The following is a 14801-nucleotide window of genomic DNA, read 5'->3' on the forward strand; positions in this document are numbered from 1 at the left end:
TTTACGAACCGTTGTCATTCACAGTTTGTTGCTCTATTCACAAATATAAGCTAAGACTGTCTATATATAGCAGAGGTCAAATGTCTACAACATAAAGAAAAGCTACTGACTTTTCTGGGCTTGAGCTCATCTGAAATAGACTGATGTAGTGGAAATAAGTATTTTTAGTCTGACAAGTCAGCCTTTCGGATCGTTTCTGGAAATGGTGGGTGTTTTCAGGGCCAAAGCAGAAAAGGACCATTTTATATTCTTATCAGCACAAAATTCAAAAGCCCCAGGATCTGTCATGGTATAGTGGTGTATTATTGCCCATAGCAAGGGTAACTTGCACATCTGTGAAGGCGCCATTAATGCTGAAAGAGACACATTTTGGTGCAGCATATATGCTGTCATGTAGATGACATCTTTTTTGGAATATTCAAGTTTATTTCAACATCACTGTATCAAGATACCCTTTCTGAATGTGCTGCAGCAGCATGGCTGCTTAATCTGTGCACAGCTGCTAGAATGTCCTGACTCGTCCAGACTCGTCCAGGTCTCTTTTTGAAACTGAGGATCAGTTAATGTCTTAAGTCCATAAATGAGTATTAGCTGTTTTTAAAAGGAAAGGTAATGTAACGCAGTGGTGCAGGAGTCAATTTTGGAATCACAATATATTACTTAGTGTTGTTTTTTAGTGTTTGACAGTTGTGTTTTTATTTTTTTTAGCATTGAGTTTTTTGCCAGTTTGACTCCAGCTTTATGTGAGTTGAAGGAGATAAAAAAGTATTTTCTGGAAAGAGGCCATTGTTTATGATGACTCATGGAAAAACGTTTCATATTTTTAACTGAAAACAAAGATAGAAGGACCGCTTTTTCCTGGATACTTCACTGTAGGATCATTATCTATGTAATTTTGTGGTTCTATTAAAAAGAGCTGTCTGAGGGAATCTGTTATGTGATGAGGGAACTGTTTTTGGTGTAGATACTGTTTGCCATGTTGCTGAGAGATACTTTGTCTCACACAGAAAATTGTGTGAGATTTTGTGAAAAATGTAGTAAAACTTTAAGTCATGGATGTATCTATGAGCGATGCTGCTTTGGTTTGATAAGGATGCGTGTTGGGTTATGATCCTGTTCACACCACTGTTGAGATGATCTTTATCTTTCATGCTGGCCTGTTTGTGTGAAACATGTTAATCTATTACAATTTTCCTGCATTATCTGCTTAAATGTTTGTGCTAAGTAAGGTGCTCAGAAATCCCAGCTGTTCTAAACAACCTGAGAGTCTCACTGCCAGAAAGAGGTTTAAGAAGTTTAAAGTGAAGCACGGTCAGCTATTTTCATCCATATCTCTTCCATTAATAACCATTTTTGTCCAGTCATGTCATGCCATTATGTATAGTGGTACTGTTAGTGGCTTACCACATATGAAACATGCTACATGTTTATAACTGATTGTTTCAGCCAAGCGCTTAGTTTGAGGTTTGTCGTATTTTTTTTTTTTTTTTTTTTTTTTTTTACAAGAGCAAATTAGACATACACTTTATTTACTTTATTGCTTTCATTTTCTCTGATCTGTGCTGATGTTTTGTAATGATTTAAATAATATGAATCAGGTAAGTGCACACGCACAGTTTTTGAATGCTGCTGCTATACGTATATAAAAATGTCATAGCATAATTATGCCTGAACCAAAGTGCCAAAAAGGCAGTTGCATCTTACATTTGTTGTAGCACTTTTTTTGTTTGCTTTAATGTTTCATACACCGATCAGCCACGACATTAAGACCACCCCCTTGATTCTACACTCGCTAACCATTTTATCAGCTCCACTTACTGTATAGGTGCGCTTTGTAGTTCTACAGTTACAGACTGTAGACCATCTGCTTTTCTGATACTCTGTTAGTCCCCTTTTACCCTGTTCTTCAGTGGTCAAGACCCCCATGGACCCTCACAGAGCAGGTACTATTTGGGTGATGGATCATTCTCAGCAGTGCAGAGACACTGATGTTAGTGTCACTGTTACTGGTCTGAGTGGATCAAACCTAGCAGTGCTGCTGGAGCTTTTAAACACTGTCCATTCACTGTCCACTCTACTGGACACTCCTACCTTGTTGGTCCACCTCGTATAGCCAGATACAGTATCTCATCTGTTACTGCACTGAGGATGATCGCCCATCCATGTAATTCCTGCTCTGTGGTGGTCCTGTGGGGGTCCTGACCACAGATGAACAGGGTAACAAAATATGAAGAAAAACAGATGGACTACAGTCTCTGATTGTAGAACTACAAAGTGCACCTGTATGGTCAGTGGAGTTAAATGGTCAGCGATTTATGGTTTTAATGTTGTGGCTGATGAGTATACATTGACATCTAATATTCGTTTTAGAACCTAAAATGCCAGTCCAGCTCATTAAAGAGCAAATGTTATTTATATTGTAACTTTGGCTAGTAAAACGTACTGGAAATATGCAAATGTGGTTCATAAGTTCTTGTAGCCCACACAGTGTGAGCTTCAGGTTCACTGTAATGGAATCGTCAATAAAAATTCATGTGCATCCTTAGAAAAAGTTCTGTAGTACAGTTAGTTAGTGTGCAGTCTCAGAAGTAATATTCACAGTATTTGATAATCTACATCCATGACAGCCCCTGTATCCATTTAGGCCAACGTTATCATGCATGAGTACATGCTACTGTCACAGAGAATGAGCGCTTATGATAAATGTCCATGAATGCATTTGAACCCAAGAATGTCCTGTTTCTATCTTTAGTTCATCTCTCGTGTTGCTTTGGAGAGGAGGGAGAGTTCAGTGAGTATTCACTGAGGATCCAGTTTTCCATTTTGCAATATTTTATTGTGTGTGTGTGTGTGTATATGTGTGTGGTTGGTCTGACTGCTTGTTTTGTGGTATGAATACTACTTTCCATTTTGCCACTAGAGGGAGTTGGAGCTGTGTGCTCCACTCTGTTAGAATGCTGGGAAATATATGCTAGGAAGATGTGGGGATTAAGATCACCACAACCCATCCATTTGTTATTTGCATCCCTTGTTTGTTGATTTATTTATTTATTTAGAAAGTTCTTGTATTCACTGGTGTGGTGCTTGAATCTGTAAACATGAACTGTTCTTTACACATGGACAGTTATGTTCCACTGTGGTGATGGAGAACATGTGGTTCCTGTGGTTCTTGTGATTCAGTATTCATGTCCATCCAGTGTCCATCAGGTTGGGTTTAGGCTGGGTTACAGCTGATCAGTCTGAGATGTTTTTTGTGTGTGTTTTTTTTTTTTTTTTTTTTTTTTTTTTTTTTTAATCTATTAATTTTAGCAGTTTTGGCTGATGTTTCATGTTTTCATACAGATGTGCTTGAGTGCTGGATGACTTTTTATTCTGTTCAGAATCCACATCGTTATATTTCTGCCCTCCATTTTTTTGTACTTATTTTCTGTGATTTATTTTTGCTTGCATGTTTTTTGTTAGTCTTCCTCTGACTGTCTCTTAATCTATATTTTCTTTCTGTCTTCTCTTCCTTAGTCCCTTCTAGTGCTAAGTTGCGGACTCCCGCGGCCCCCTCACCCCTGGCCCTGCGGCAGCCTGTAAAGGTCGTGTCTAATCCTGCTTCAGGCACGTCCACGCCCACACGCTCCCTAGCTCAGCCCCGCAGTGCTCTGCCCCGCCCCAGTGGCACTCCTGGTGGGAGTTTACCTGTGCCTCGCAGCAAACTGGTCCAGCCTGTGCGCAGGTATACATTGTCTCTCTCTGTCTCTCTCTCACTCTCGCTTTCGCACATACACCACATGTAGCATCACTAAGTTTAAAGGTCTGTAAGTATGTGCATGTGAGGTGCTAGTCAGGCTGTGGTTATCTAATCAAAAGTTATTTTTGTAAATCTATTTTGTCTTTTTCCATCAAAAACAATCAATGGAACAAAAAACTTCAATTAATTTATTGGGTCTTTTAAATGTGGTAAACCAAAAAGGTTTGAGAGTTTTAACATTGAAGCTTCAGCATTGTCCTCAAGTTAGCTTAGTTCAGTGAATGTTTTACCATGTTTATGATGTGATGAGAAGACACCAGATATACTGAATAAATAATGTTATTGATGCTTGCAAGGCCTGTAGGATAAGCGTGGTTCACTCGAGTGTGGGTCAGAGCACTGCTGTGTCTGATCCTCTCAGACCAGTGCAGCACACACTAACACACACCCACCACATTAGTGTTACTGCAGTGTTTAGAATGATCCACCACCCAAAATGTACCTGCTCTGTGAGGGTCCATCGGGGGGCCTGACCACTGAAGAACAAGGTAAAAGGGGGCTAACAGAGTATCAGAGAAACCGATGGACTACAGTCTGTAACTGTAGAACTACAAAGCGCACCTATACAGTAGTGGAGCTGATAAAATGGACAATGATCAGAGAAACAGGGAGGTGGTCATAATGTTATGCCTGACCGCTGTATGTATGTACATAGACTTGTTCCCTGCTAAATTATTTCAGTCCTCATTTCTGCGAGTGTTTGTGTTTCTGCTCTACAGGTCTCTACCAGCTCCCCGCACATACAGTGGCATCAGAGACGAGAGCTGGAGAGAAGGCTGTTACTGAGCAGTAAGCTCAAACCTGCAGCACATAGGCGGACCGTCCAACCTGGCACTTTACCAACCTCCATTTTTAGATCAAGCAAAATACACAAGAGAGACACTCTAAGCATCCCCATACAATAAACATTGTAAGGAAATTCTCTTCCCGGTAAGAAGATGATACGGCTGGCTGGAGACCCGAGAATGCCAAAGAAACCGACTGCCACCAGGGGGCACTCTCACCAACCAACAGAGCCAATACAGAGAACCGATCAAACCTAGTGCTGTTTGCCTGAATGCCTATTCTCTCTCTCTCTCATGAACTTGTGTTCTGACACTTTATTGTTCCTCTCTGCTTCTGCACCCTGAAAAGGGGACCCTTGACTATCCTTACATGCATTTTCTCTGTAACGGGCCTGTTGCAATCCTGTGAGAGTGGAATAGTCTTTTAAAGTTATACGGTGGATGTCCATAATGCTTTGCTTGCTGGATGCCCTTCAAACAGTGGCTGTATGGACTGAACCCATGACAGTGTCTTTCTCCCAGAATGTCTTGTCATATCTATGTGACAATTATTTATTTAGAAATCATTATTTAAAAATAATTTTTCCAAAGTAAATTCATACTCAGTATTTTTTTTCTTTATTTTGAATGTTAATGTTTGAACCTCAACTATAAAGCTAAGTTTCCAAAGCATTTATTAGTGGATTTATGACAAAGTGGCTGGATATGTTCAAAGTTTGAGAACATTTCGTTTGATCACTGTGTTTCAGTTCAGATCTATGAGATCCAAACCAGGGTTGTGTTTTTGTTTTTGTTTTTTTTTCTTGTTTTTTTTTGTAAGTTTCAAATGTAAATTTGTTGTAAAATCATGAAACGTTCTGCAGAAATACAGGAGGATCCTAAGTGGTACTCTGTCAAATCAAAGCAGGGTTTTCCAAATTGTGTGTATATTGTATCCCCATTGGGCAGTTGAACCATGGTAGACCATTAGATGTTGATCATGAATTGTCAAATTTGGTGAAAGAGAAAACATGTTTTTGTGCATATTATAAACTTTGGTGGATGGCCAGTCCATCGGTCTGTTTCTGGCTCAGGGGAAGGGGTCATAAGATGGCATCGTGACGTTTACCGTGATTATAAAAATAACTGAAAGTGTCAAAAGAAAAGCTGATCATGGAGTTTATCTTTTCGTGGTTGTTACCATCATCAGGTCTTTCATGATGAATTTGATTTAAAACCTACTCTCTACCAGTTTAAAAAAGCCTTTGTCAAACAAGTCGATCCTTTTGATGCTGAAATACGTGCGCATTCAGGTTCTTGGTTCAGCAACAGTGCAGGAAACAATGTCTTAAAGGCAAAGCTTCAACTGTCTAGTACTTGTAGCGAAGGAGCCACATCATCAGTCCAGTGAAAGAGTCACAAATGGGACGTTAAACGGAAAAACAGAACAGTGCTCGCTAGTGCTGGATTGGCAGTGGCACTTTAGACGCGTGGTGAGGTCATCACAATGCACGTGTGTGAGTGAGACTGCAAACGTTTGTTTTAAACATGAGTGCCTATAATTTATGAAGTCATCTTGCTTTCGTGTCATTTCGTATCGTGACATTTAATTTGGTGCCAACTGCATTGTTTTGCCAATATCGTTTTGCTTCAGGGGTCTGCATTTCTTGCTTACATTTTTTTTTTTTTTGGCTAATGTATTATTTGGATTTGTAATTGCTTTGATAACATTTATATTTGCTTTTTAGAACAAATGTTATAAATGCCTTGATATTTATGACTAAATGCTCTGATCTGATAAGAGGCTTATTTATTAAACAGAGAGATGCCTCTGCACGGTGTGAGGCAGCGTTAGTGGGATGCCTGAGCCTCGTATAGGCATGAGGACGGCCATGCCGCACCATTTTGTGGACAGTTTTGTTAAAACTTTTATATCTCCACAAACATGATGCTCAGTTTCCCCTGTGTTAAATCACATTTCAAATAAAATGTCAAAAATGTCATGTCTCTTAGTCTGATAAATACATTGTTACGCTGCCTTGTAGTAACAACTATCAACTGTTGTACTGTTTACCCTCTGTACCCTCATCTGTTACATCAGTAGTTCTCCAATTAGTCCTTGTGGTTTCAGATGGTTCACATTTTGGTCTGTTGTAGGTACTGACTCATCTGAACTAAGCGATTAAGAATGGAATACCAGGTAAAGGTGTGTTGGCTGTGCTTCCCTGAGGATTGATTTACTACTGTATTACATCATAATTTCATTTTATAGCATGCCTCTTATATGGCTAGTTTAATTCATGCACCAATCTTAAATTAGTTTTTTTTTTTTTTTTTTTTTAAACATGAAACTAGTTCAGTTTAAAATGAAATGTGCATGTTGTATTTAAACCCAGTTAAAATATTTAAAATGTGATTTAGAACAAAAACTATATGCACAGTTTTGGAATTACCCATGGTTGCATGAATTAAATCAAAACATTTCTGTATTTATTTTGTTCATGATAATGACGTGACCTGCAAAGACTCCATGCGACTTGAACACCATACAACTAATGTTATGAGATCATGTTGCTATATTAATGCCATTTCTCTATGAATAGATCGAGATCTTTTTCTTTATGAACTCCGTATCAAGAGTGTTTTACAAAAATTCTCGCTGCTCTTAAACTGAATATGTAAATTCTTAATACATACATTAAAGAATTACCATCTTATCAGTATTTTTTTTGTTAAGCTTTAGGACCCTAAGAACAAAACGGAGGGTCACATCTATCCTTCATACCTTCAGGACTGTTTAAGATACAAACATGATCCACGTCACGACATTCACCATCAGTGAGTAATTCGGCTCGGAAAATCTAAAATCCTGATATTATTTCTCTGCTGTTTGGCCTTCATATTTCCAACAAAGGGTTAAAACAGCGACACGATTCACTCATCAGACTCTGCTTCACCATCCAGAGTGATTTCATCCACCTGTGACCGTCCATCAGCCAGCAATCCAGTCCCAAAATCACCCACAACCCACTCACTACTGTTATACTACATATCTGCTTTCTGCCTTCAAAAAAAGCACTGAAAGGTGATGAACTGCAGTGTCCCATTCAACACCGTGAGGGCACTTTCCCTCAAAATCACACAAGCAGGCCCTAAAACACATTTTAACAGATAAATAACAATAAATATGATGAATACTATTAAGTTAATTTTGTCAAAAGTAAAGCCTGTCTTGCTGTGTATGAGTTTTAGCACTCAGCATGAATCCAACTGGACAGAAAAGCAATAAAAAGCCAGGCCGCCTTATTCTAATTGTTTATTTTTGCTCATAATAACCAACAGAATGACTCACCATCTAAATGATTGCACTTCCAGCTCACAGACACTCCAGACTAACAATTTCTGAAAAGGTATCTGAGGTGCAACCTGTTTTCAAAATCTCTATAAGCAAAAAATTAGAAACTTTAGCAGGCGTGTTCATTCATAAAGATATCAAATTTCTGTTAGCATTTACATGTCAAATAGTGGCATATCTGAGTAGCCGAAGGTCTCCTGAAAAAAACAACATATGGCATGTGTGACATGTAAATACTTTAAAATTGACCCAAAATAAAAAATTAAAACAACAGCAATTCTAGGGTTCTAAGGGTTAAGTGAATGGGATGTATTTGACCAAGTGCCCTGTTATTGGATCTTTGTCAATTCCGATATAACTTTGCTCCCTGGGTAAACAGACAGCGTCTGAACTGGAACTGCAGCCCAGACCTTAACCAATGAGAGAGGCACAACAAACCTGAAAACCAAATTGGTACAAAGAGCAACATCTACAAACACAACCCGACAAGCCTTTGCAGAAGGGAAAACTTACTGATTATAGTGCTCAGCCAATAATCAGTGGGCGCAGTTGCATTTATGTTGGGTTACCATTTTAAAAAGTATTACTTTGAGATGAAAATCCGACACAAAGTCATTCAAATATATTTTTGCGAGGAACTTTCATTCTCATTTTTCATGTAACAAATGTATAAAATATTCTGATCTAGAAACAATTCCGTTTCATTTTATTTAATCATTGTATCTTATGTGACATAAGATGAAATAGTTGTGATTTGCTCTTCCCACTTTTTATCCTTATTCATTGCAAAAAAGCTTTTCTTTCTCCTCCATTCACTCCTTTATTACTGCCATCATGTCATCATCTTCCATTCCACTTCATCCTTTCTTCCTTCAGTCTTCCAGGCCCAGCTCTTTGCGTGTGAGTGTAGCGATGGCTCTGTCCTTTAGCATCTCAGGCGTGGCACATGTTGGCTCTGACTGCACCGATTTTTTGTTTAGCATTTTCCACAGGTACTCCATCTTACTGTCACAATGCCAAGGGTTCAGGCTCAGCTCCACCCAGCTGATACTGAGGCCAAGGGTGCCTGGGGCCACGAACTGCAGTCTGTTCTCACTCAGGTCCAAGTACTGCAGACGGTCGAGCCCATGGAAGATGGTAGCAGGGAGACTCTTCAGCTTGTTCTTCTGCAAGAACAGGTGGGTTAGGTTAGTATTGCAGCTGAAGGCCTTGGCATCCAGAGCCTGGAGTTTATTTTCGTCCAGGTGAAGTCTCTCCAGAGCAGGCAGCGATTGAAAGCTGTCAGCTGGGAGCTCCTCCAGGAGGTTCTGAGAGAGGTGCAGAGTCTCCAGGAGGCCCAAGTTCTGAAGTAAAGCAAAGGGGGCTTTAATGAGTCGGTTTCCTGACAGATCCAGCCAGGTGAGGTTGCTGTTGCTGGGCAGCCAGTCTGCACTGGCACTGGTGAGCAGGTTGTCTTTAAGCACCAGGTTGAGCAGTGGGGCATGATAGAAGACCAGAGGGGGCAGGTCCCGTAGCTGGTTACCTGTAAGAAGAAGATGCAAAATGAAGAGTTACAAGAAAAACAGCTTCACTCACATGCATATGCACCGGAGCATCATAATGTCTAACTTCATGACTCAGTGCCATATACTATTTACTGAAGTAGCCTAGTAGGTGAATCTTACATAGTCAACAACTGAATGGCAAATCAAATAAAGTACAATTCAGTCATATTTTAACATTTATGTCAGTTTTAGTAAAAGCTAAAATGCTACGCCGATTAAAATAGGACCACCCAGTCAAAATTAAATAATTCTCCATCGTTTATCGCTTACGGGTCTAGGTCCACATAGGACAACGTCTGGGTCTGGACTCGGACTGCGGTCCACCTATTAGTAAGCTCTGGTGTATACATTATTTTAAGAGCAATCTCTCCACTGAGGTGTGTTACAGTACCACACACACAAACACATTATATTTTTGATCAATGTGAAGAGCCTTGCTGAAGTTTAAAATGGTATTAGACCTTTACATTTTAAGTTCTTAAAATTTTTCAAAGTTTCTTCATAGTTCTTTAGAGAACCAAAAGGTTCCTCTATGTCATCACTTAAAGAGCCCTCTGTAGCACATTTGTGGAACTCTTTGATTGTGGTTTTAGCTTTGGACTACAATGATGAATGAACTGTAAATAACAAGAATGCCATTGCCCGCTTACACCTATGCTATATGAACTTCATATTCAATATACATTTACACTATGCAGGTTATGCATATACCAATTTATAAAGCATTCCTATCTAGTAATATGTTGCACCTAGTTTGGCCTGCAGAATGGCATGAATTTGCCTAGGTATGGACTCTTTAAGATGCATTGTGCAGAAATGTTTCAGAAATGCAAGGAGGATTGTGTTGCTGGGATGGTAAACGCTGGTCTACTGGTCTGCACTGGTGTGTTGGGATATTTTATACAGACACATCCACTCACCTGTGAGGTCTATGGTGTGGAGGTGAGGCAGGCCCTTAAGCATTTCTGCAGGCAAACTGGACAGTCCGTTCCCTGGTAGGTGGAGCTCCTGCAGGAGGGGTGTGGCTCTCAGCTCATGGGTGCTGATGTTCTTCAAGTTGGTATACTGGATGGTCAAGGAGGTGGTGTTACCTGGGAGACTTTCACTTGGGAAATGAGTCAGAGAGGCATCGGGACACACCACCTCAGTGGTTTTACTGCTGAAGTGGCAGGTACACCGTTGCGGACATGAGAAGGCACCTTGATAGCTGGTGGAGACTATTATGACGAGCACGAGGAGGAACCAGGAACCCATCGTTGCAAAACTGCTTCAAATAAGATGACACTTCATTATTATTATTATTTAACACCTTGTACTTCACTCACTGGTCACTTTATTAGAAACACTTACACCGATCAGGCATAACATTATGACCACCTCCTTGTTTCTACACTCTTTGTCCATTTTATCAGCTCCACTTACTGCATAGGTGCACTTTATAGTTCTATAGTTACAGACTGTAGTCCATCTGTTTCTCTGATACTTTCTTAGCCCCCTTTTACTCTGTTCTTCAGTGGTCAGGACCCCCATGGACCCTCAGAGACAGGTACTATTTGGTTGTTGGATCATTCTCAGCACTGCAGTAACACTGACTGGTGGTGTGTTAGTGTGTGTTGTGCTGGTCTGAGTGGATAAGACTCAGCAGTGATGCTGGAGTTTTTAAACACCTCAGTGTCGCTGCTGGACTGAGAATAGTCCACCAACCAAAAATATCCAGCCAACAGCGTCCTGTGACCACTGATGAAGGAGTAGAGGATGACCAACACAAACTGTGCAGCAGCAGATGAGCTATCATCTCTGACTTTACATCTACAAGGTGGACCAACAAGGTAGGCGTGTCTAATAGAGTGGACAGTGAGTGGACACAGTGTTTAAAAACTCCAGCAGCACTGCTGTGTCTGATCCACTCAGACCAGCGCAATATACACTAACACACCACCACCACGTCAGTGTTACTGCAGTGCTGAGAATGATACACCTCCCAAATAGTACCTGTCTCTGTGAGGGTCCATGGGACCCCTGAAGAACAAGGTAAAAGGGGCCTAAGAGAAGTATGCAGAGAAACAGATGGACTACAGTCTGTAATTGTAGACTACAAAAAAAACTACAAAGTGCTCCTATATAGTAAGTGGAGCTGATCAAATGGACAGTGAGCGCAGAAACAAGGAGGTGGTCATAAAGTTATGCCTGATCTGTGTATCTTTATAGGTCCTCTATAGGTATATGGACTGTAGCCCATCTGTTGTTGTACATATCGTAGGATAAAGTAGGTGTCCAGTGAGTGGAGGGTACAAGCTAGGTTCCAATAAAGCAGACAATAAGCATATAAGCACTTTGCTCACAACTCACATGGAAAATCTATTCGATCAATAGTATCGTATTGAAAATGCATAACTGTATTAGACATACACCAAGTGAAGCCCTTACGTGGCCAAGGGGCAACCGGCAGGCCCAAAGTTTTATTAGACACTTCTAGAACCTAAAAATAAGCTCGGCCCCTTTTGCAGTGAAGTCCCTGTAGTTCCTGAATAGTATAGCCTTAGAATATAATAAGCCTGGGATTTTAAGGGGTTAAATCAATCCAGATTATTACAGAAGTTTATTCAGTTGTTTTTCACCAAACAGGCAAACTAGGCAACACACACAGCATTATTATTATTAGTAGTAGTAGTAGTAGTATTGACATTGTTGTTGTTATTGTTGTGTACATTATTTTTAATGCATAACAAAAAGGACATTCAATAGAACTTTAAATAACATGTTTATTAATCATATGGAACATGTATCCTTAAATAAAGCATTAATCTTTTTTAAGGATGAATACAATATGGCCACGATTATACCCAATAGTATTAATATGAAGTAACAGGAGGAAAGAGCCCTTACCTCCCAGATATATGAAGTTCACTCAAATCCAGACACTTCAGTCCCTGATTCACTTCACTTTTAAAAGCCTTGAGCCATTTGAGCAGGTTTTACTGGAATATCGGTCAGGGGGAAATCCGTCACTATGTAAATAACACAGCACAGGTCAGGGGAGGAAACCATTACACAGGTGTTTGGAAATAAAATAAAGTAACACTATTTGTTGACACAGCCTTACAAGTAACTCACCAAAGCTCACCAAAAAGTAATTTTGAGCACCATATGTGTCCAAGTTGTGATCGTCAGAGGTTTTTGCAATGTGGATTCTGACGAGATCAATAACAGTAAATCATTCACATGGCGGTTTCAGTGTCATCATACATTGCACAATGTCGCACGTCTAGTCCAGCTTACTAAACATAGGCTTCCCACATTATATTTTCCAAGGACTCACTCAGCGCATTACAGTATATATTTATTTGGAACTATGACAAGCAAATAATAATGTACAGAAAACATTCAAAATCACTTTTATTCATACAAGCAAAGAAATGACACCACAGCTAAGAGCTGGACACAAAATCGTAAATCACATAAATGAACCGAGACCACAGGAGATGGCATGAGTGACAGGAGAACACTACCTACCAAAATGCACACTGCCAACAGTAAAGTTTGGTGGAGATGGGATAATGAACTGGGTTTGGGCTAGGTCCCTTAGTTCCAGTGAAGGCTAAAGTTAATGGTACAGCACACAAGCCTTTCCAGAAGAGTGGAGGCTGTTATAACCTCCAAGTGGGGCTCCATTTTAATGCCCATGGTTTTAGAATGATGTCTTAAAAGCTCATACAGGTGCAATGAATAAGGGTCAACATACTTTTGGCCACACAAACACATCTTCTAAGTCGCTGCTCTTTCTGGGTCATGGGGTTGCTGGAGCCTATCCTGTCATCAGCCAAAAGGAGAAGAAGATAATCAACTAAAGCGAGGTTGACCGCAGTTGGAACTAGACTCCACAGGAAGGCAGATGTCCAGGACCAGGGTTTGCTGATGTTAATGAACTAAAATGCATTTGTAAAAAAATGGTTTTGACCACAAATGGTCAAAAATTTTGCCTTTGTCATTTGAAGAAACAGCTGTTCTTAAAAATACACTCTAAAAGTGATGTGATAAATAATAACTTGTGTTACCTATTGTAACACTTTTTGTGCCATGCTGTGTTTAAAAAGGACCCAAACTGTGTTTTTCATAACTGGGTATAGAAATATTTCAAAATATTTAGTCTTAAAAGTAAAACAAATTGTGTCTCCAACTGAATACACTGATGTGTCTGTTCAGAGACAGAATGTGTTGTTTTTAAGGGAGGGAGGGGGCAGAAGGAAGGGGGGGAGAAAGAGAGAGAGAGAAGGAGGGAAGGAGAGAGAGAGAAGGAAGGAGGGAGAGAGGGGGGGCAGTGAGTGGGAGAGGGAGAGAGAGAGAGAAAGGGGGGACAGAGAGAGGGAGAGAGAGAGAGAGGGAGAGGGAGTGAGGGAGAGAGGTGGCGAGAGAGAGGGAGAGGGAGTGAGGGAGAGAGGTGGAGAGAGAGAGGGAGAGGGAGTGAGGGAGAGAGGTGGAGAGAGAGAGGGAGAGGGAGTGAGGGAGAGAGGTGGAGAGAGAGAGAGGGAGAGGGAGTGAGGGAGAGAGGTGGAGAGAGAGAGAGGGAGAGGGAGTGAGGGAGAGAGGTGGGGAGAGAGAGAGGGAGAGGGAGTGAGGGAGAGAGGTGCAGAGAGAGAGAGGGAGAGGGAGTGAGGGAGAGAGGTGCAGAGAGAGAGAGAGGGAGAGGGAGTGAGGGAGAGAGGTGCAGAGAGAGAGAGAGGGAGAGGGAGTGAGGGAGAGAGGTGCAGAGAGAGAGAGGGAGAGGGAGTGAGGGAGAGAGGTGCAGAGAGAGAGAGAGGGAGAGGGAGTGAGGGAGAGAGGTGGAGAGAGAGAGGGAGAGGGAGTGAGGGAGAGAGGTGCAGAGAGAGAGAGGGAGAGGGAGTGAGGGAGAGAGAGAGGGAGAGAGAGAGAGGGAGAGGGAGTGAGGGAGAGAGGTGGAGAGAGAGAGAGGGAGAGGGAGTGAGGGAGAGAGGTGCAGAGAGAGAGGGAGAGGGAGAGAGGGAGATAGGTGGGGAGAGAGAGAGAGGGAGAGGGAGTGAGGGAGAGAGGTGCAGAGAGAGAGAGAGGGAGAGGGAGTGAGGGAGAGAGGTGGAGAGAGAGAGAGGGAGAGGGAGTGAGGGAGAGAGGTGCAGAGAGAGAGAGGGAGAGGGAGTGAGGGAGAGAGGTGGAGAGAGAGAGGGAGAGGGAGTGAGGGAGAGAGGTGCAGAGAGAGAGAGGGAGAGGGAGTGAGGGAGAGAGAGAGGGAGAGAGAGGGGGGGTGACATTTGGTGACAGAATATCTCTGTCACAACACAAAAGGAAAAAGAAGAGCCTCTGTCACAGAGAGATGGTCCACTCGG

At 41.4% G+C, this 14801-nt stretch overlaps 2 protein-coding genes across 8 annotated transcripts in view; one reads left to right on the plus strand and one right to left on the minus strand.

The window, feature by feature from the left end:
- slain2 (SLAIN motif family, member 2) overlaps positions 1 to 6563 on the plus strand; it is a 32398-nt gene extending 25835 nt beyond the window's left edge. For 3 of the 6 annotated variants that reach the window (XM_017687859.2, XM_017687866.2, XM_017687883.2), the window contains 3 exons: positions 2753 to 2791; positions 3517 to 3724; positions 4519 to 6563. In XM_017687859.2, coding sequence (XP_017543348.1) covers positions 2753 to 2791; positions 3517 to 3724; positions 4519 to 4585 — 314 coding nt within the window. In that variant the 3' untranslated portion in view covers positions 4586 to 6563. The remainder of the gene's footprint in view (positions 1 to 2752; positions 2792 to 3516; positions 3725 to 4518) is intronic. The other 3 variants (XM_017687874.2, XM_037538030.1, XM_017687891.2) reach the window with 1 other exon arrangement.
- A 1301-nt stretch (positions 6564 to 7864) lies between these two features.
- On the minus strand, positions 7865 to 12679 carry si:dkey-90m5.4 (leucine-rich alpha-2-glycoprotein). Of its 2 annotated transcripts, none has more exons than XM_017687497.2 (4): positions 12577 to 12679; positions 12349 to 12470; positions 10383 to 10726; positions 7865 to 9440 (listed from the first exon to the last, which is right to left on the minus strand). In XM_017687497.2, exons 3-4 carry the CDS (start codon positions 10714 to 10716, stop codon positions 8791 to 8793), a joined length of 984 nt encoding a protein of 327 aa, XP_017542986.1. In that variant the 5' UTR covers positions 10717 to 10726; positions 12349 to 12470; positions 12577 to 12679; the 3' UTR covers positions 7865 to 8790. The 2 variants fall into 2 exon arrangements, with proteins under 2 accessions (XP_017542986.1, XP_017542994.1); XM_017687505.2 differs by having other exon boundaries at positions 10383 to 10729.
- Positions 12680 to 14801: the final 2122 nt, after the last annotated feature.

Source organism: Pygocentrus nattereri, chromosome 4 (assembly GCF_015220715.1).
Source record: "Pygocentrus nattereri isolate fPygNat1 chromosome 4, fPygNat1.pri, whole genome shotgun sequence".
NCBI classification, from domain to species: domain Eukaryota; kingdom Metazoa; phylum Chordata; class Actinopteri; order Characiformes; family Serrasalmidae; genus Pygocentrus; species Pygocentrus nattereri.

Coding starts and splice junctions, on each gene's coding strand:
- si:dkey-90m5.4 (XM_017687497.2), bottom strand. CDS start 10,716: ATGGGTTCCTGGTTCCTCCTCGTGCTCGTCATAATAGTCTCCACCAGC. Junction 9,441..10,382: donor CCACACCATAGACCTCACAG/GTGAGTGGATGT, acceptor TTCTTCTTACAG/GTAACCAGCTACGGGACCTG.